This window comes from Leptinotarsa decemlineata, unplaced genomic scaffold (assembly GCF_025532065.1).
Source record: "Leptinotarsa decemlineata unplaced genomic scaffold, Ldec_3_MD MMD2_tig00026294_RagTag_RagTag, whole genome shotgun sequence".
NCBI lineage: Eukaryota > Metazoa > Arthropoda > Insecta > Coleoptera > Chrysomelidae > Leptinotarsa > Leptinotarsa decemlineata.
In genome coordinates, this window is record NW_027412674.1 from 10,617,102 (window position 1) to 10,639,088 (window position 21,987).

General features: G+C 35.9%; 2 protein-coding genes across 2 annotated transcripts in view; one reads left to right on the forward strand and one right to left on the reverse strand.

Annotated features, from left to right (window-relative positions):
* Positions 1–8,823, forward strand: part of LOC111515918 (ATP-binding cassette sub-family G member 8) — a 139,481-nt gene extending 130,658 nt beyond the window's left edge. Inside the window, exons 11-14 of the mRNA XM_074180342.1 lie at positions 684–972; positions 2,912–3,032; positions 5,182–5,465; positions 8,509–8,823. Of these exons, the coding sequence (XP_074036443.1) occupies positions 684–972; positions 2,912–3,032; positions 5,182–5,465; positions 8,509–8,748 (934 nt within the window). The 3' untranslated portion in view covers positions 8,749–8,823. The remainder of the gene's footprint in view (positions 1–683; positions 973–2,911; positions 3,033–5,181; positions 5,466–8,508) is intronic.
* LOC111515919 (cilia- and flagella-associated protein 144-like) lies at positions 8,814–17,770 on the reverse strand. Its single transcript, XM_074180343.1, has 3 exons — positions 17,617–17,770; positions 17,419–17,560; positions 8,814–8,966 (listed from the first exon to the last, which is right to left on the reverse strand). The coding sequence occupies exons 1-3, from the start codon at positions 17,711–17,713 to the stop codon at positions 8,831–8,833; spliced, it is 375 nt and encodes a 124-aa protein (XP_074036444.1). The 5' UTR covers positions 17,714–17,770; the 3' UTR covers positions 8,814–8,830.
* Between the last annotated feature and the right edge of the window lie 4,217 nt (positions 17,771–21,987).

Below are 21,987 nucleotides of genomic sequence, written 5' to 3' on the forward strand. Positions count from 1 at the left end.
GCATACTAATGTCATTTATATGCAAAAAGAAAGTGATTTTTTTTTTCAAAACGAAGCTTGATATGAAGAAAACACAAGCGACAAGAATTCAAAACTACAAAAAGCCAGTGACGTTCTTTCCTTTCTCAACATTGTTGGCTCTGGTATCCACTGAGACGCCACTGGGCCCAATAATTCCAATCTAGTTTGGGCTCAAGCGCCTCATTACTTCAAATGACTGTAGCAAATTTCAACTGAATCGATGTGTTTCTTAAAACGACCCAATGAATCACCCTCTGAAGTTTTCTACCGTAGTTATGAAACACCCTGTATAGTGATTGAAAGAAGTGAAATTTCACTCACATGGAACACTGTCATCCTCACTGGTACACATCCGATGTTTCGTTGTGAAACTTAAGACTCGCATAATCAACACATCTTTGTATCCAGTTACCTTTTTGAAATTTGATACTTCCTTCCTTTCCTTAGAAACTACCCACATTTTTCTATATCAAGATGGAGGAGTAGAGAGTCAGAACCTTCCTTTCTCAAAAATCAATCTCACCTAAAAACATACCCCTTTCAATTTACCTAAAATCATTATTTTCCCCACATTTATGGTCGGGTCAATATTTTTTAAGTATTCGATCTATATATCTCAACCGGGATTTTCTAGGATTTTCTCAAATGATTTTTTTTTTCAGAAAAGCCATCGTATATACACAATCAGCAACTTTCCTCAGCTGGTTAAAGATGATCATTCTCTCAGCCAGTATATCGCTTATTCTCGGTGCAATATTTTGGGACACTCCTGCTTCTGATCCTCAGCTAATCCTCAACGACAGGCAGGGATTCCATTATACTGTTATGTGTGTCATGTTATGGCCAGTACTGTTACATCTCACCTTGTCAGAAGTCAATAGTAATAGAAAAACCGTCGAGAGGGACATAATGGATGGACTATATGGTAGGACAACATACGTAATAACCAAGGTATGATGATCAATCTGATAAGTGTACCTCAGTAATGCCTCAATGAAAAAATTCAAGGCATAAAGTTGTTAACAGAAATGATTTCTTTTAAAAACAGTTGTTGGGTTGTGTACGGCGTTTTGTTCTTTTCAATGTCATATTTGATGTTTCAATTGCTTTATCAACGACTTTTTGGAAAAAAACGATGGATCCAATAGATTGCTTTGCTAACGACAGCACACTCATTCTATTTGTTGTTCGGGGGTGAAAATGGATACCAATCTGTATCTGTATCTGTAGAGTATGAAGGGTAAGTGCACTTAGGCCACTTAGTGCACTCCAGAGGAGTTGTCCCCCTAGGGCATCGTTCATTCTGTCCTTTCCAGGAAGATGGACAGGTCACTGGGAGACATCTCCTTTATATCGACAGGTGTGGGCCAAGACTCGCCAAACTCACATTCTCTCATTGACGATAACTCCGGGCACTCGCATAGGACATGCCTGACCGTCTAATCTTCCTGTTCGAACATCCTGCTCAGAAATGTGTCCACTAGTCCCATATTATGGAGGTGGTTCCTCAGTTTCTTTGGTGCCAGCTTCTCAATCTCGCAAAGGGTGATCCTGGTAAGACTGCATCCTTTGGTTTCATCCCATCTCTTCAGGAAATGAGCATAGGTGTGACGTTTGGCTGATTCCGCAATTGTCAAAGTTATCAGGCCGTAGGTGCCACTGGGTCCTAAAATTCTTAGTCCAGCCGCTTCCTTCTCTAAAGAGTCGGCAATGCGATTACCTTCAATCCTGTCGTACCCTTTAACCCACTTCAGGATTATCTACCGATGCTCTGGCTAAATCTTGGTGGCACTCTATTACTAGCCCTGATGTAACACATTATCTGTTCAAAACTAATAGATCTTGTCTACTATCAGTGCAGATTGTTATGTTTTTGCCAGAAATGTCTTTCCTGGTTATTTCTTTTGGAGTGATTGAGATACCAGCCAGTTCTGTTTGAACAACGCTGATATTTTTCCCCATTCTTCATTTCACATAATCCTTAGCCTTAGTGAGGCTTCTTTGGTTCTCAAACTGTCTGTATATATGCGTATTACTTCATTAGCATCTGACTCTGTACTATGTTTTATTTGTATTTTGTAGGGTTAATCAAACACAAACCTGGGTTCAATTGTATCACTGATTGCCTGCAGCAGAGGTGGCGCAGTAAGCACTTCTCGCCATAGGCTCAGCCTCAATTGACTCATTCCTACTCTGAGGTATACACCAGCCGTGCGCAATCGTAACAGAGCCATTAACGCAACCTCCTTAACTTACAGGTCCCGAGGGCTTAGACCAGTATTCAATTCCATTGCCACGGTTGGTGTTATTCTCTGGCTCCTGTGATATTTAAGCAAGCCAATCGCTGTATTTGATATGATTTTTTGATGATCGTTGCTTGTAGAACTTTCTGTCAACATGGGCATTGCAGCAGTGTAGATCGAGGTGATCACATGGAGTGAAAGCCCCCATGTACGTCTCATTTGCCTTCGATATTACTCATAAGCCATATATTTTTTCTTTGCTCTACTGTATACGTAAGAGTTCCATGTTACTGTCGAGCGTAGTAACAAGGTATCTCACCTCTTCAGAGAAGTTATGGACACCAATATGTCTTGAAACAATTATGTTGCTGGAGTTGTAAAAGCTGCCTCTCAAAAACTTCGGAACTCTCTTCCGAACCAGACCTCAACAACTTTTGATGCTTTATAAAGCTCAGATAAGACCCTCTTTGGAGTATTGTTGAAATATTCACACATTATTCACAAAAGGATGGAGAAGTAGAAAGCCAGAGCCTTTCTTTCCCAAAAATTAGGAAAGAGGTTTTCCCCTTCCAATTTAATATATTTAAAAATTTTGAAAAACAAGTTTCATGTAATGAATCACAATTCAATTTTTTTCTCATTTTCAGACATTGTTGAACCTATTTCCGTCTCTCTTCGTTTGGCTAATTTACGTAGTGCCAAGCTATTCAATGAGTGGACTGTTCATGCAGAGCTTGAATAACTACGACGGATTCTACATTTACATAGGTAAGTATAATGAAGTAGATATTTTCCATTGGAGTATGTTCAACATGAAAAACAACTTTTGGTGTTGAAACTTTTGTAATATTCTTTCAAATCCCGCTCGAGACGCCACTGGACTTGATAAATTGAATCACGTTCGGGCTAAATCAGCTCCTTGATTTTATAAATAATATTACCAAATTACAATAAAATTAGATGAATGATATTTAAGATATTTACGAATAACTTTTTTTTTATTATTTTAACACCCTGTATCTTGAGAACAAAGGATTTGCGGACCCATGTTTATATGAATATTTGGTCTCAAAATTACCTGAAGAATCGTCTGTTGAATGCTTTTTTGATGAAGGATAATCAGGTTCAGGTTGATATTGTATACACCAATTTCAGTAAGTCAATTTCAGATTAGTATATATGTATCGTTTATTTAGCACAAGCTAATGCAGTTACAATATTAGTCTTAATCTAGGTTAAAAATTTAAATGTCACAATTAAAATTTAAAATTTAAAATCATGTACATTGAAACATATAAATAAAAACAGCACAATAAATAAAATAAAAAGAAGAAAAAAAAAAACTGTATTAGTAGGTTCTTATACTAAACACTTTGTAGGTCTAAAAGGTGCACTTTTAATTTTCTTTTAAATATATTTAGAGAGGTAGCATTCTTAATATCCTCCGGTAGTTCGTTGAATGCTTGAACTCCTTTAACGAAAACTGTATTATTTGAATTGACATTACTAGTCTGACGTATATGAAAGTTATTGCGACTTCTTGTATTGTATTCATGATATTCAAAGTTATACTTTAATTTGTCACGTAGATATACAGGAACATCACCAGTTTTAATTTTAAAAATAAATATTAATGCTAAATAACGAAAGTAATTTTTTACTGATAACCATTTTAATGTATTCAACATTAATGTTGAAGAAACTTGCTGAAGCCAGTGTGAATTACTTTTTATTGAGATGGATATGGTCCTATTTGAATAACAGGTCACAAATAGTGGCCATAAATGGATTTACGTCACTTTCCTTCACGGTATCCTCCGGAGTTCCTCAAGGCACCCAATTGGGTCCTTTATTCTTCATCATATACATCAACGAAATCTCTAGTTGCTTTAATAAGTGTAAATTTTTACTATATGCCGATGACTGGATATCACACAGTAAAGGATTCATATGACTGCGGAGAAATTCAGGAGAACTTGAAGCAGCTCAAAAATTTCTGTGATGATAATGATTTGTTTCTCAATCCACAAAAATCGTATAAATCTCATTCTCCAGTGACAAAAATACAATCAGGAATAATTATTACTTTGAATATCACGAACGGAAATCAGTTTCAAAAGTTAAAGACTTGGGAATATTTATGGACTGGAAGTTGTCATTTAATTCACATATAGAAAAAACCGTCAATAAATGTAATAGTATTATTGGATTCCTCAAAAGAATCTCTCAAAATTTCAGTATGGCTAAACCTCTCCTCAATTTATATTATGCATATGTACATAGTAGGCTCTGCATCGGTTGTTTGGAATCCTTAGTAACACACAAACATAGATCGTATTGAGAGAGTCAAAAACAAATTTTTCCGCTACATTAGTCAAAAATTGAATTTTCAAATTACGAATAGCGAGTACAGTCCCATTATGCCCTAATACAATATTATCTCTATGAAGGATAGTAGAACGGATTTTATCATGATTTTCAAGTTGATAAAAAGATTAGTCCACTGCCCAGAGCTTTATTCCAAAATTGAGTTCAATGTTCAGGGTAGAACGTTGAGGCGTACAGAATTCTTTAAGGTAACTTGCACAAGGACAAATGCTGCTCAAAATTCACCACTTCATAGAATGCTCAAAACCTTTAACGGAATTTGCAATGATATTCAATATTTTGAAATCTCTCTAGACTGTTTCAAAGGCAGGATGAAAAAAATTTCCGTTAATAAGTTGTGATAATTTCTGTAGTCTCTGTCACTCTTATAAGAATTATGTTATTCTTCGATTGTCTAATGTAATTTACAAAAAATTTTAATTTACATTCTTTTTTTTCAAAGCCCACTTGAACTGAAATTACAAAGTGGGTTCTCTATTGGATTTAATACCTGTAGATATATCATCTTCAATAATGTTTCTGTTCACAGGTTTGATGTTACTTTATTTGAGCTGTATTCAAATGTTTGTGCTGGCGTTTATTTACCTAGTTCCTTTGAAGAATAGTTCAGCAGTTATTGCGTCAACGATTTCAACTGGATTATTTCTATCTTCCGGCTACGTTTTACATTTGAAAGATCTGCCCTCTTATCTGAAATGGTTGCAGAATATAAGTCCCACATCCTGGCTGCTACCATTTTTATTAAATAGGGAACTCTCAAAAGAAGCTATTGAGAGTCTTCACAATACAGCAACATTCTGCCGCAATAAACAGGTAATTGGAGTATTTACTACCTAGAAATCGTGTTGTGCTTGACTATCATCAAAGGAAAGTCTCGAAATAGTTATGAGGGTTCTGATATTTTCCGTTAGAACTGAAGTAATTGTTTTCTGGGAAAGACATGTTTTGGCTTTCAACTCCATGTGTATATTGAAAAAAATGTGAAGAGTTTATTTTGAAAATAATCGGTTCCTTCCTGCCTTTGGAAGATTCTCATATTTTTTTCATGTAAAGATGGAGAAACAGAACGCCGAAATCTTTCTTTGTTGAAAACTGATCTTTTCTGGGAATATACCCCTTTCAATTCAATTGTTTTCGATTACAGAAATTGATTATTATTTTTCTCCAAGAATTCACAATAGTTTCTACAGGGAATTATTCAAACAAGGGAGCTATTTCAGAATCGGTCTAACTGATAACAGAAAAATCGAACAAATTTGTTTATACGAATTGATGAAATAAGTAGTTATTATGAAGTTATTATGAATTTTTTTGTGTTGTTCAAATTTATTTGGTGATTATTCCTTCGTAAAACAAAATGCAAATTTGAATTTTTTTTAACAGATTATTTATTGAGCAGTCTTGTTTGATGGTCATGTTAATTTCTATGTCCAATACATTTCATAGTGAAATGTTTCATTGTTCATAACAAACTGCAGAAAGGTGCATACTTTTAATTCAAGAATAGAATTGAAATCAAGTAAAGGTTTTGGTAGATGGAAAATGCATTCAATAGCTTCATTCTGAAAACTTCAACATGGTTTTGAAGATGTATTTGAAGTAGTTCCCCATATACTAATTGAATACTACAAAACTGGTTGAGGCTTTTGCGGCCAATGTTTTCAGTGTCACTATTATCCAGGTTTGGAGGCCGTGAATTTTTGGTTTATATATATAGGCAGCCATTTTGTGTGATGGTGGATGGTTTGAACTTGCGGGTATGATGGTATAACGCATTCAGACAAAACAACACAACGATGGACAGCATTTACGTACGTAGGACACCAAACCAAAAAACTAACAAACATCTTCAAACCACTGAACATCTACATCACATACAAGTCGAACACGAAGATAACACAAAAAATAAACAACTATGAAAAAGAAGAAGACAAAGACCAAAACGGGATATACATTATACAATGCTCGGACTGCGACAAATTCTATATCGGCCAAACCAAGAAAAAACTGATCCAAAGGTACAATGAGCACAAAAAGGCATACATAAATCCAATAGTATATAAATCAAACCTCGCAACTCACGCCATACAAAACAAACATAATTTCCCCCCACCAGAGAACATAAAACTCATAAAACAAGTCAACAAGGGAAACCGCATGGACATTTGGGAAAACTTGAACATCCATAAATTTAACAGTCATAAATCACTTATCGAGGAACAAGTACAAATCAAAACACAACAAGATCTCACACAGACAACAGGATGACCAGTTCAGTTTGAGGAGTGCCAGAAGATGACAGTACTACCAACTGTCGAAAGCGCTCGCAAGTGGGCGACAATGATCTTTCAAGTTGGCATTAGATATTTGACGTATAACTCTTTTCTGCAATATGAGAATTTTTTTGGAATGACAAGAATCCCCCCACAACACTATGCCGTATACCATGTGACTATGGAAGAGTTCGAAATACAGAGATTTGACCGCTCTGATACCGGCGAATTCCTTCAGTATACGAATCATAAATATCATAAATATCATATATATATATATATATATATATATATATATATATATATATATATATATATATATATATATATATATATATATTTATATATATATATATATATATATATATATATATATATATATATATATATGTATATATATATGTATATATATATATATATATATATATATATAAATAGAGATTTCCCAGGCTACATCTAACACGACCACGTAGGCAGCTATAGCTACCTGCGTGACTTCCGGGGTCCAGGATATAAATACAAATAGAGATTTTATCGAGTGTGCATGATATAAATCAAAAATGAAAAATTCGTGGATACAACACTCCAAACAAGGGGGCAAATCTCGGACACATGTTTCTGGCTATTGGCCTCATCAGCGCGGTGCAGCCAAGTGTGAAGATGAGCAACACTTGTTTGCCAAAAGCAGGAAACAACACAAACGCACGGAGTCAACAACTGGAGCCAACTGCACATTTGTGGTTCCTTCTAACTGGAACCAGTAGTAATTTTATTAATACTTATTGCAGTTTCTGAGTTGTATCTACTTTTTCAAAATTGAAGGTACTGACGTTTTTTTAAGGAATTAGCCAAGGGATTGAAACTTTGCACCAGTCATGTTAAAATTTTTATAGCACATTTTCAATTTCTTTCCAAAAATGTCCGTATAAGTAAAAAAGTATCAGAAAAGTAAAATTCCATGATGAGTTTGTTGTGTATACATGAATTGATGACAATTAACCGAACTTGTTTTTCAAAATAAAGGGGATATCTGTCAAAAATAAGCAGAACGTTAATTTCATCCTAGTTGCATAAAATTTGGCATATGGACATAAAATTGCCGTAGACACAAATTTTTCAAGTAACTTTTTATTAAATTCGATCCAGAAATGCAACTTTTCAATTTTTTTCAAAAAAAAAGTTGAATTTGACAAACACTGAACGTTAGTGGGTTGCAGTTGGCCGCATCGTTTTGAGTTAAATTCAAAGCATAAACACGTGCCGAAGTGAAACTTCATTGAAACTTAAAAAAAAAAAAAGTTTCCCTCATGGTGCACACTTTAATGGTGACACTGTATATATTCAGTATCTACTTGAAATTGTATATTATTGTATAGTTCATAGTTTTATATGACTGAGTAGCGATAGCTTATATGTGTAATTTTGTTTTATTTTATTTAATTATTTCAACCAAGCTTTGTCAGTAAGATATGAATCTTCAGACAATAAAGCATATTTTGATTTGCTTTGATTGATCATAATTTTAACTGAAAGTATTTTTTTATTATGATCTTCATTTATCTCATTATTGAAATTATTTTCAGATTCAACATCAAGATATAATTGTTCAGTCTCCGTGTCCTATAGCAAACGGAACCACTAACCTAAGAAATTTTGGATTTTTCAAATCCGACAATTTAGTTCCAGACTACAACATTCCTGTGGCCATGATAGTGTTTTATATTACATTTTTTGTAATTGCTTGTGTTGCGTTCGTTACGAATTGTTTCAAAAGTGGTAAAAGCTCAAAACAGATGGGGAGGAACGATGCCAATAAACCTTGAAGTAATCATTATTTAACTTATAATCGTATCTTATCTTGTAATATATGATGGAATAAAACAATACATTTTGTTGAATGTGTTTTTATTTTCGATTTTTTGGGATTTTTTCTTGAAGCATTTTCAAACCATGTTTAGTTAGTTCACTAGATCTCTGTGGAAAATACAGTCTAGCATCATTTTTATCCACTTCTACGAAAGGTTCATTGAACCAACCATACCTGGAATTTTCAGAAAATTGTGTAAAGGGGAGTTACGTATTGAAATAATCTGATGAATGTATGCACGTGAAATGGGATTATCTCATACAATTGTAATAAATTAAAAACAAAAACTAATCACTGTAATAATGAAAGAAAAACAAATTTAATTATATAAATTGAGATAGGTTCGATTGAAATTCGTATGAATCATTTCGACTAGGAGATAAGAAGCATATTATAAAATGAACAATTAGTTTCGGGTGTTATTGAAAAATTTGTGAATTTGATTAATATTCTCTTGATTGTTTCAAATACAGAACCCTTCATTATATTTCATATTTGATTACTACTCCAAAGTAGTCCACCCCAGATATAATACACTTGTGCTAACTTTCTTCTCATCAGAGCAGTTCTGATATGCACTTTTTGGTATGTCTTAGCGATTCGGTTTTTATCACCTCAATCTTCATCGTCGCAAAACGCCGTCCTTTCATGAGTCTCTCCAATCTTGGTGTTGTTTTGGCGAAAAAATAACGAACAGGCAATGACGACTAAGCAGGTGCATTATCGTAAAGGTGCGTATTCACCAAAAAAGCGAGCACGAGCGAACAAAAGTGAACAAGAGTGAACGAGCATTCTGCATCAATAATCGTCTGGTAAGTACAGGCTAGCGAGCTAGCGAGCGAGCGAACGTATGCTTGTTCGCGTTCAGAAAAGATCGAGAAGAAGGCGGTACATCAAAAGATATTCGCTCTGGTGTGGACGAGGCATCAATATGTCGAGCAAACATGAGTGAACACGAGCAAACATACACAAATGCTCACTCATGCTCGCTCGTGCTCGCTTTTTTGGTGAATACGCACCTTAATGCGAAAGCCACGACTTGTTTCTCCACAATAACGGAAGTTTTCACCGTATTGCTTGTCGCAAACGGCGCATTTCTTCAAGATACTTTATATTGAACATACAACTATGTGACAAAAACTTCTATAGTCTGGATCACAATACCCTTTTTTTGGAACTGCTGTCCAAGGGCACTTAAAATTATATTCCAGGGCTCGTTCCATTCGGAATAGCGCTAAAGCGAGCGATGCGCGCCGATACGGAACTTTGAACAATACAAATTATTTTAACCCATTAAATATCATTATAAAAAAATTCACATACCCTCTAGACACTTTAATGAACGAAAACACATGGGAATAATTTTTTTTCGTGATTATTTCATGACATATGAAGGGCCAGGGGGAAAAAAGATGAAAGTGACCAAAAAGTGATTTCGAGAAAAATGTAAAACAAAGACTGATTTCTATTAACTTCTTTTGTGATATAATCATACCTTTTTTTAGTGTATTAATAATAATTGATATTGATAACTAACATATATTAGGCATTATTCCTATTAGATTTCAGTAATCAATATATGCAGTTCCATTTAGCTTCTAGGTGAAATGATGAAGGTGAAAAAAAAAGCTCAATGAATTTAATGAACAACTTTATTTTACTGACAATGAACAGCAAATTTTATGAAAAATCATTCATCTGGGTAATCCAGGTATACATCTTCGCTGTCATCGTGAACAGCTGCTGGATTGATGGTGGACAAATTCTCAAAGAACACCTTCGCAGCAGGGTTAACCAAAAATCTTTTTAGGTGTTGCAAGTCGTTGAACTTTGATTGAGAAATCGGCAATGGCCCATCATACAGGTTAGTTAAAGGTCTACGTGGAGCAGGATGTTTTCTTGCGTTTTTCCCCTTTTTGATGGCTTCCAAAGGATTTCAACGTCCATGTAACAACCAGAATAAGTGTTTCGGTGAAAAATTTTTGAAAGATGTTCATTCATGACCTTTAAACAACGCACGGGCCTAGTGGGAAAGGGGCAATTTTTCAAGTACATAGGCGTCAAGAATTCTGTCCATGTCTTGAAAAGTTCTTGCTGGCAGTTGATCACAGCAGAAGGCAACGGCCTCTCTCTGCTATTTCTTATAACATCCCTCCATTCATCGAGCAACTCAACGTAAGTCTGCTGGTTGATGTAACTCATGCTTTTATCACATTCGAGGTACGAGTGCCCTCGAATGGGAAAATATACTTCAACACTGTCGAAACGATGCTTCTCAGTCACTAAATGATGAAGGTATCGAATTGGGGTATAATTTTTATTCTGCCCAGCACAGGAATCGCAAAATATGACGAGATTACGAGCTTCTTCAGACAAAAAATTGGTTACGTAGTTATCGAACATGGAGTAAACGTCGTCGGATCCTTTACGGGCAACGCTCTAATTGTACGTGTAAAGAGCTGCATCTCCGGTAGACAGAACGTGGATGTTGAAGCTGTTAATGTTGAAGCTGTTAAAGTTGAACTGTCTTTCTTAGTAAACGTCGTTGGTGGTTATGTTGGGGGTAGGTAGATTCTTCTGAAAGTCCATGGCAATGGCAGCAACAGCATGATTTCTTTTACTAATTTTTTTGAAATTCCTTTTGATTGAATAAAATTTTTCAGCTTTCGATAGGTGAAATTTGTGCTCAGTTTCCAATTTTTGTATATCCTTTTTGGGATCAAATATTTTTTGCAAGTCTGGAAGAGTGGTTGCGGTGCCTGAATCAATGAGGGTATTACATTATTTGAGAAAATTTACATCTGCTCCATTTTTTCTTAATTACTTCCTCCGCTATCGCACCATTTACAGAAAAGTAGTTAAACTAGCAAAAAGCAAATATTATAAAAGTAGAATGGATAAAGCTTCGAATGAATCAAAAGAAACTTGGTGTATCATTAATGAACTTACTGGCAAGAGACACAAAAAATTTGTAGACATTCCGTTTTCTCCTACTGAACTTAATGACTTCTATTGCTCTATTGCGGAGGACTTGACGAAAAATATAAAAGCAGCCCGTGACCCCTTAGACTATGTGAATATCGAAGTTACGAATACCTTTATATTATATGATACAAATATTACCGAACTGCATGAAACATTATTTTCCATTAAAAACAAAAACGCCACAGGCTCAGACGAAATCTCTATAAAAATCATAGAAAATATTCCGATAAGAATACTCGATAAATTAGTCAGTCTAATAAATAATTCATTTAGAGAAGGAATCTTTCCAGTTTCTTTGAAGAAGTCGATTGTGTTAGCACTGCCAAAGGGAGAAAACATCAATGGTCCATCAAGTCTTCGTCCAATTTCTCTAATCTCTGCAATGGCTAAATTGATAGAAAAACTAGTTAAAACAAGACTCCTGTGCTTTCTGAATGGAAACAAAATAATAAGTGATTGCCAGTTTGGTTTCCAAAAGCAAAAAAACACTTCCGATGCCATATTTTCATTTCTTTACAATGTTTATCCTAACATAAATGACAAAGAAATAGTAGCTGCCGTCTTCTGTGATATAGCCAAAGCATTTGATTGTGTGAATCATAAAATTCTTTTGCGGAAACTCAGTAGATACGGTATAACTGGAATAAGTCTTAAATGGTTTGAGTCATACTTAGCAGATCGCACCCAGATGGTCAAAACCACTTCATACTCAAATGAAGGTAAAATTACTTGCGGCGTCCCACAAGGTTCGGTACTGGGCCCACTTTTATTTTTAATTTACATTAATGACCTATCGTCTATAAACATCCAAGAAAAATTCACTTTATTTGCTGATGATACTACAATTTTATGGCATGCTCCTAACAACCATACGTTGTATGAAGTTATTGAGAATGACATCACGATAGTGAAGGACTGGTTTGAGTCAAATCTCTTGAGCTTGAATTTATCAAAAACAAAATTAGTGTCCTATCGTTGCCAGATTCCAGCCGTACATCTAAATAATATTCAAATAGATAACGTACCAGCTTCTAAATTCCTTGGCTTGTTCATTGACAATAGGTTAAAATTCAACAATCATGTAGATACTTTGAAATCGAAGCTCTCCTCTGGATGTTATGCCATACGAGTAACTGCATTTGAGCTCGAATCTACAGAAGCTAGAATGGTTTATCATTCCCTTTTTGAACCACACCTCCGTTATGGTATTTGCTTTTGGGGTGTGTGTTCTACCACATGCCTTCAATCAGTATTACTAATACAAAAACGTGCAATACGATGCATATGCAAAGCCAAGCCTAGGCACTCTTGTCGACCTCTTTTTGCCTCTAACAAAATCCTTCAATCAAATCCTTGTCTTCAAAAATAGGGTATTGTTTAACAACTTGGACGCGCCAATGTATCAAACCAGGCAAAGATTCAGCTTTAAATTACCGCTGCCTTCTTCGTCGCTAGTTAAAGATTCCATTATTTACAACGGTCTTAAAATGTTCAATCACCTTCCTCAAGCTATAAGAACCATAAATGACCTTAGAGCTCTTAAGAAAGAGTTGAAAGACTTGCTCTCTGGGAGACCTTATTATAGCTTAGCAGAATTCTATGATGATAATTTTATTTGAGAAGACTAACTGTAATATCTACGGTATTTTATTGATTTCATTTCATTCAATTTACTTTAAATTGATTTATTTACATTTTGTTGACCATGTTCTTATATCCTGAACGTTTGTTATTATTTACATGTCTCTTTTCAGTTCATGTTATAACCTACTTTTAGTGATTTTACTTTTGTGATTTCATGTATATGTTACTTATATTTCGCACAAGGCTTTGTCAATAAGAATTTATTCTTCAGACAATAAAGTATATTAAAAAAAAATTGCTGATTTCTGAGACCTGATGGCGTCATATGTGCTGCAGGTATCCTTTCTCGGATAGCCGAACGATATATTAAATTCATTGTTGGAAATTGATCGGAATGTGTCATAATGTACTTCTCTTTGTGAATTTCATTATATCTTGGTCAATTTAGACAAATTAAGATTTTCGGGTAGATATATTTTGTCCGAATCATTTAAAGAATAATGGGATTTCCGTCCCGTCAATGAATTTATGAACTCCTTCACAAGATCACGAGTTCGATCAGTGATTTTATGAAGTCGATTTGCATGTTTATCCCTATTATCTTTGGGACTGCAACCCTTCTCAGTTAATGACTGTTGAATCGTCTGAACTCGTTTAGGCGTAATACCAAAAATACACGTGAACGCCTTGAAACAAACAGGTAAATTTCTGTTGGTCCCACGCACATCGACCCTCACTCTAAAAGCGTAAGAAGCCTTTTTTCGCGACTACTACCTTCCACGTTCTTTCGTTTCTGCACGGGTAGCACATTAATGAGTCTAGAAAGAAAGGACCTTTGTTCGTCATAGGACCTAATTTCGTTGAACTCCTTTATCAATTTCATCCTCGCAAATTCAGATACAGTTTGAAAACATTTAAGCCGAGAACACTTACAGTCAGGACCTAGTTCATGCGAAGAGAGCCTCAGTTTCTTCATAACCTCATTCATTCTCTCAATCGGTTTCCTCTTTTTTGTCAGTTTGGTCGGAACTTTTCCCACCTCATCACTACTCTCTGCAGAATCCAGAGTATCCATGATGCTGGTATCCAATATTATTTTTTTATACACCAACAATTCAGGAAAAACAATAAGCCACAAGAACAATATGAATTTAGCACTACGCGATTCATCAAGTGATAAGCTGGTTGCGAGGAAGGTTCCGCAACACTGCTGGTCTCTACCGGTGGCCCGGGCATTTAAATTGACATTCATCTTCCATCCGCGCTTGTGACATTCATCTATTTTCTCCCCTACCCCGAATCTTTTCATGTACATTTAAATTTACATATAAAACCTGATAATTTTCGAACTAAAAACCTCAAAAGTTTCTTCAATTTTTGGAGCTTTTCTTAAAAGCCTTCAAAAAATATTCCCGTTGGAAAAATTGAAAAATTTTGAGTTTAACTATAATTCATATTGAAAATATTGAAATATTCATTTTTTTATCCATAATTTACGATCCTCTCTATTATATTATATTTTACTGATATATTGAAGCCACATTGGAATTTTTTAATAATCATCACAGGGGTCATGAAATATTAATATTTTTACGTATTTCCCGTGGGTTGACCAATAATTGACTAGACTGAACAATAATCAAACTTGACTTTTTTTCTCTTCAAATACAACAAACACTTCAACAAAAACTTCATTATTCGAATGTCTATCGCCTTACTAGATCGCTTCGCGTACCGCATTGTAACTTCCACTTGACTACTCGATGGGCGAGTGGATGGCGCTTTTATTTGGCAATCGAAGACGGAATTCCTTTGAAGTCGATAGTTTAGTCGCGAAATGTCGATCGAACTGAGCGAGCTCTTCGTTACGTCACAATTGGTTTATGTCTATCAGCGGCAGCCAGCTTTATTTTCTATAGGGCATGATTTACAACCCCCTTCCCCGAAGTTGTTCGCCCCAAACAACATTCTGAAAGGAGACATCTCGACTCATGTAAGACTTCAGCCTCTCTATGTGGACAACTTTAGGCTTGCTTCTGGGTGACAATTGGATTCTGTACACCAGATCGTTTATCCAGGTTAGGTCTTTGCCAAGGTCTGTGCAATCCGGGACATAAACCTTTTCGACATTGGGGTTGGTAGAGCCACACTGCATCGCCCTCCATTAAGCCAAATGGCAGCGACTCTTTGATAAATATTATCCTCATCATGTCGCTGGAAAGCTGTAATTTGGATCTGGCAGATTTGTGTACAATTTTCGGTCTCTCCTTCAGGTCATTCTCATACTCTGAAATATATAGGTACCTCTTGAGATTCATCAAAAGGACTGCCATACAATACATCTATCGGAAGCTTCAGTTCCCTACCAGTTAACAGCATGGATGGTGTGTAACCTGTCGCGTCATGTTGGAAGCTCCTGTATGCCAGCAGAAAAAGAGGAACCAATTCATCTCAGTCTCTTTGGTTTTCGGAAACAAACATCGAAAGGTAGTAATCAATGATGCGATTATGCCTCTCGACCATTCCATCGGATTATAGATGAAGAGCAGTTGTTCACATCTTCTTCATTCCCAACAAAGTCATCATTTCCTTCCATACATCCGGTCCTGATTCAAGTGTAGTTCTTGGGTATCCTGTGTCTGGCAATTACCTACTGCAACAGGGCTTTTGCCACCGTTTTAGCCTCTTGGTTGGCTAAGGCTACTACTTCAGGCCATTGGTAGAATTGGTCTATCACAACCATAAGGTACTTGTTACCGGATTTGGTCATAGGGACTGGTCCCAGAATATCGACTGCGATTCTCTCGAAAGGGGACCCACTTGGGTATTGCTTCAACTTTCTCATTTGCCTTGTCTTCGGAGCATTTCTCAAAGAGCACAGGTCATACTGCTCACACCAACCTTCCACGTGTAGATGGCAATTGACCCAATAGTACCTGTCACGCCCTCTCGCTACAGTTCTATTTACTCCGAAATGTCCTCCAGTGCGACTATCGTGGAGTTGTTCGAGTATATTCGGGATACGCTTCTGCAGAAGAATTATCTTGAATTTGTGGGTTTTCCTATCTGAGCTTTTCCATTTTCGAGTGAGTAGGTCAACTCGTAGGCACACAGAGTCCTATTGTAGCCAGTAACCCCTTTTTTGCTGGCCGTACTTGGAGATCTCTTGCCATCAAAGCCTCACTCTTTTGTCAAACTATTCTTGTACAGTTTTCACGACCGGATCCTCCTGCGCTACGACAATATCTTGCCTTAAAGGTATTGTCACCCTTGGAGGTTGTTAATGACCGTACCACACCATGGTCAGGTGATTCCTCAGGTTTCCTGTTCGTATTCCTGAACAAAGGACCTTTACAGGTTACACATCACAATTGGTTTATGGCTACCAGTGGCGGCCGGTGTTATTTTCTTTAGGGCATGGTTTACAAAAATATTGATGGTCAACATCTGCCAGGCATCACGTGACGCCTGTGTATTGACATGATTAGCATCGCCGTTCAATCTGGTGATGCAGTTTTCTGTCCTTCTAGTAGCGATGAGGTGGAACGATATTTCATTCACACAGGTATACGAATGTTTAGGTGGTGTCAACCGGAATATTCTGCAGACCTCTGCTTAGTCGCTTCTGAGCAAAAATTATGTAACGAAATATGATTTTGGATGATTGAGAATAGGTACTTTCAGGAAAAAAAGTTGAAATTTCAAGTAAAGAAACTTGACAACTTGATACTTTATGATACTCCGTGTTTCTTTACATTGGTTCCTATATTTCTTATATTCTTTTTGCCACTTTTCGTATCTGGCTTCGAAGGAAGTGGTGGTAAAGAACTGTAGTGCCTTAAATTGCAGGTTAGAACTCTATATAACAACCAATGAACACCATGATCATTACTATATCAGCAAAAAAAAGAGTAACTCAAAATTCAACAATGGAAAAGTTATTTCTGTTGTTTCAGTCAAAATCAATACTGAACTAAAAGGTAATCCAATGAGTATTCTAGAGAATCTTATTATTCATCTGGATATTCATGAGTTTGTTCATTCACGTTTCACTTACCACTGATTTTCGGTTTCTGGCCATTGCAATTTTTGCTTGGGATCGTAATCTTTTGCTCTCTTTAGATTTTCGAGAAGAACTGGATCAGGTTCTTCATAATGTCCCTCATATTTCGAGTAGAACTTTGCCGTTACATTCGTTTCTGGTGGAAAATGAAAATCTGTTGATGACCAGAATATAAAAGAATTCAAAACTTACTATTGTAATTGAAAGTATATGTATCATAAACATGAATATATTTGTCATCTTTCAAATATCTCTCTTTTATAAAATTATCAGGAAGTTTGCCTTTCATTCTAAAATTTGATCCGACTGTCAAGTCTGACACATGTCAGATTAATAACTATGAATATATTGACGAAATAGGTACATGTAAGAAATTAACAAAAATAAATAATAATTGCACAAAAAAACTTTGCCTCGGTTATCTTGGAGGTGCGATTTTGTTGCATCCTTTACATAAAGGAGGACGTTTGCTTCTCCACTCACAATCGATTTTGGTGAAATTGGTGACACATGTGAATCGTTTTATTTATGCCACGCGTCAGTATACGCGTGTCTGCAGTATGCTGTATAATGCCCTCTATTAGCAGTCCCACTGTGATTCAAAAGTGCATATAGATTATACCAACAAGTAGCCACATTTTTTGCTGCAAAATTGTCCATATCCAATCCTTTTAGAGGAAATTCGATGACATTCAATTTGCCTCTACTTTCCGTTGGAGAAAATATTTTTGAATGTGTTATTAAAATGTGGGGAAACTAGTGGATTGATAGAAACTTTGTGTATTTTCTCCTTTCCTTGCATTTCGAACACGTCGGTTTTTCATTTCCATCCAAAGTTTCTTCTCTTGTAAACGAATCCAAGCATTGCCACAAACTCAATTAGTCGGTTCTTTGTGGTATGGAGAGAGACAAATCCCAGAAAGGATCAAATGTTACTGGTGAGTGTCCACAGTGTGTGCATTTCATCGTAGATTTCAACTGATCAACAGAATTATCTACAATTTCAGAGTTATGCATCCTCAAATATCTGAGCCATGTCTCTTGTGCATTTTCACTGTCGCTCAATTTTTCGTCAATCTCCGTTAAAATTGGTTTAGGTTTCTCATCAATTATATTAACGTCTTCATGTAAACCTACTAAAAGATAACGAAGAAACTCCTGGGCGTCTTGATGGGAATTACCCATGAATCGAGGAGCAAAACTTCTGACCACAACTCTTTGATGACTTCTGCAAACGCTTCGATTAAAGCACCTTTCATACTAGAAATACTAGTATTGATATCTTTCATGAATTCATCCTTTTTCAAATATTCCAATAACCATCTCGTATTTGATAAACATTGAATTACACTATTCATGTAACGACTGTTACCAACATTTTTTAAACCATTTAACCCAAAGGTTTTGACTGAAGAATTCATCACTGAACAATCCGAAATATCTTTGAAACCCATTCGAGAATTTTGCTGAGAGAAAGTATTTTTTCCATTTTCTTAATTTTATATTCCATAAAGTGGTTTGTTATTACCTCTCTTTTCTTTGAAAAATTGGTTTTCAGGAAACATGTAGATTTCATCAAGTTTTTTGGAATCAGGAAGACTACCGAAAAACGAAGCTGCATTTTCTTTTTGGATGGCTATAGATACTAATTTTCTGAATGAGAAAAGATGTGTCTCTTGATTCGTGGGTTCCATCGGTTACCTTTTTTCAATTTCATTGATGAAAGATAAGGCTTCAAAGCCAAAAACACCAAACGTTCCAACAGCTATTGGGCGAAGGATATAATTATTTCCCAAATTCAGATATTTCCGTTCTCCTAAAGAGGCAGCAGCACCGGCTTTCGCAGAAGTAGCAGGAAGGTGACTGGCAAGTTGCTAATGTATCTATGGGGTCTAAAATCGCAGGAATTTTTGCTGAAGTCAAAGCCGTTTTGATTAGACCATTTATTGCATAATGGCGAAATGAACGACCAGCGCTAAAACGGCAGCTCAACCCATGAGTACCTGATTCATCCACAAATGCACCACACCTGTGTTAAACATACAAGTCGAAATCCGATGGCAAGTCTGAAAGAGTCGTCATCCAATAGAGTCCCAAGTGATGCTACAGGAACAGCATTTAACCAAGCACTAGATTCTTTCACAGTTACTGCGAGGAGATCAGCCTTATTTTTTTAAAGTGTGAACCTGTCTTCAGGAAAATACTAGTTGCTTAATCTAGTAATGGTTTATCCCATGCCCTCTGGTTTTTCATGTATTCAATTTTCCTTGTATTGCCACTTCTAGATTCCCAAAGAGATTTTCCCCGATCAAAAACACAATCAGATATTGGCTTTGGGTATAGTAAGATGATTTCTATCAGATCGGCAACACTGCAAAATGACGACAGAAATGATGGCAAAGCAAGTGAAGTGGCTGAACGAATTCCTAATCCTCCTCTAGAAACTGGAAGTGATGCCTGTAACCAAGTTTCGTCTTCTATACTGTTATTAGTGATGAGTTCCAGCATCCTTCTCAATTCGTCATCGATATTTTATAATCCCTGTTTGTCATGCCAAGTAGGGCACCTCAAAATATAAAATAATTTTGGAATTGCTAATGAATTCTTCAATAAATCTGTTTGTTCAAATCTGTTTTCCGACAATCAGCTGTCGCCCCCATACGAACGACAACTCTCAGAAGCTGAGAAACTTGTGCGAGCTAAGGAATAACGAGGTCTTACCTTTTAACGTGTGATTCCTTACACGGTTGCAGAATCATCTCCGCTTCAACCAGATAAATTCTCTCGAGGAAAATATCTGGTCGAGGCGGGAATTGAACCCACGATCTTACGATCGTGAGTCGGGCGCACTACCACCGCGGCCAATTCTACAACTCAAATAAGTGGAATGCAACATGGGTTGGTGAAATAGATAAACGTCCTGACATGACACGAAGGGATTGTAATTGTTCTTCCAAACAAAATTTTAAGACATCATCAGATAATGGGGCACCAAGAAGAAACCAATTGGGTTTTTCGATCACTCGTATACCAGGAGCTATTAGGTTAAATTAATCGATGATGTCGGATCTGATCTGAAATGATGATTTACTCTTGGAATCATTCTAAAGTGAATCGAAATAAAAATGTAATGAAGTAATAATCATTATCAATAATGATGATGATAATAACTTCGTTAATAAATTTCAATTACGATTCATGGGAAAGAAAAGAAGAACTATGTATGGTAAAGTGAAATAGATGAAGGTCAAGAAGAAACACCAATATCGTAAGAGGGATATGTTGATTGTGACTCTCAAGGTAATACATACTTAATTGATTTTAAGACTTCATCATCAAATGGAATTCCAAATTTTGCACTCAGCTATCCATGAAGAAGTTAATATTACGTTAGGTTAGGTTAGGTCAAAAGTGAGTGGGTCTATTCGACCCTCCACCGTAACCCGCAAGGGTTTATTGTGGCTCAAACCTATTCACATTCGACCAAATGAACCCAGCTTCCTAACGAAGCCGATTAGTTTGTATGGTGAGTGGTCTTTCAGGCTCTGCCGAGCTCTGAAAACCTGATTCGGTGCCCAGCTGGGCAGACCCAAAGCTCTGCTATTTCATCATTTTTCAAACAGAGGCGACACAAACTGTCTTCCGACAGTCCAAGTCTCTGTATGAGATGAATCAAATAACAGTGACCTGTAAGAGGGCTTGTTAGACATGGTAATCCATCCCTACTGTAGTCCATAACTGTTTGGTATCAAGCTTCGAAGGGGATATCCGCCAGGGATCCTAGGAGACTAGCTGTGGGGAAAACGGAATTTGTCTCCGGTTTGATAGCATTATCGGTGAGCTTGACTTTATCCTCTCATTTGGATTGAATTACCGTGTTTGTGGATACGTATCCAAATTTCATTTATGTTAATTTCCTCTTTCATCTTATTGAAATCACCCTGTGTTTCTGAATGTGTATTGTACCTCTGTATATTCTTGGATAATAATAATTTCAAGAAGAAACCTGTGTTAGCTGATAACAAATTGAAAGAATATTGCATAATGTCCGTTTTTTGCACTTTTTTTGTTGTTATCAAACCAGCAAAGTTGTTTTATAATTCTATTGTGTTGCAACAGTTTTATTTTATTAGTATTTTATAATCACTTCCAAAATGCTAATTGATTATATTGGATGATTGGTGAACACAATACAGTTGTAGGCAATAAAAGTGTTATATAAATTTGTCATAGAAACGTTTATGAAATAAAATTAAAAAACCATTATAAAATAGTCACGAAATTATCACAGAAACGTTTTTGCAACTTATAAAACTTATTTTCCTATAAAAGTAAATTGTTATGTAGCAGTTTTATAACACTTTTCTGCGATATTTTTATTATAGTTATAAAACTATTTCAAGCTTATTTTATAACTGTTTCCTGTAGCTTTAATGAAATTATTTCATTGGAATACTTTCAGATACTATTTTATTTTCATTACCATATTGTCACTTCAATGATAATTTCCCAACTATTTTATAGTATGGTGAATTAACTACAATTCAAAAACACTAATATAAC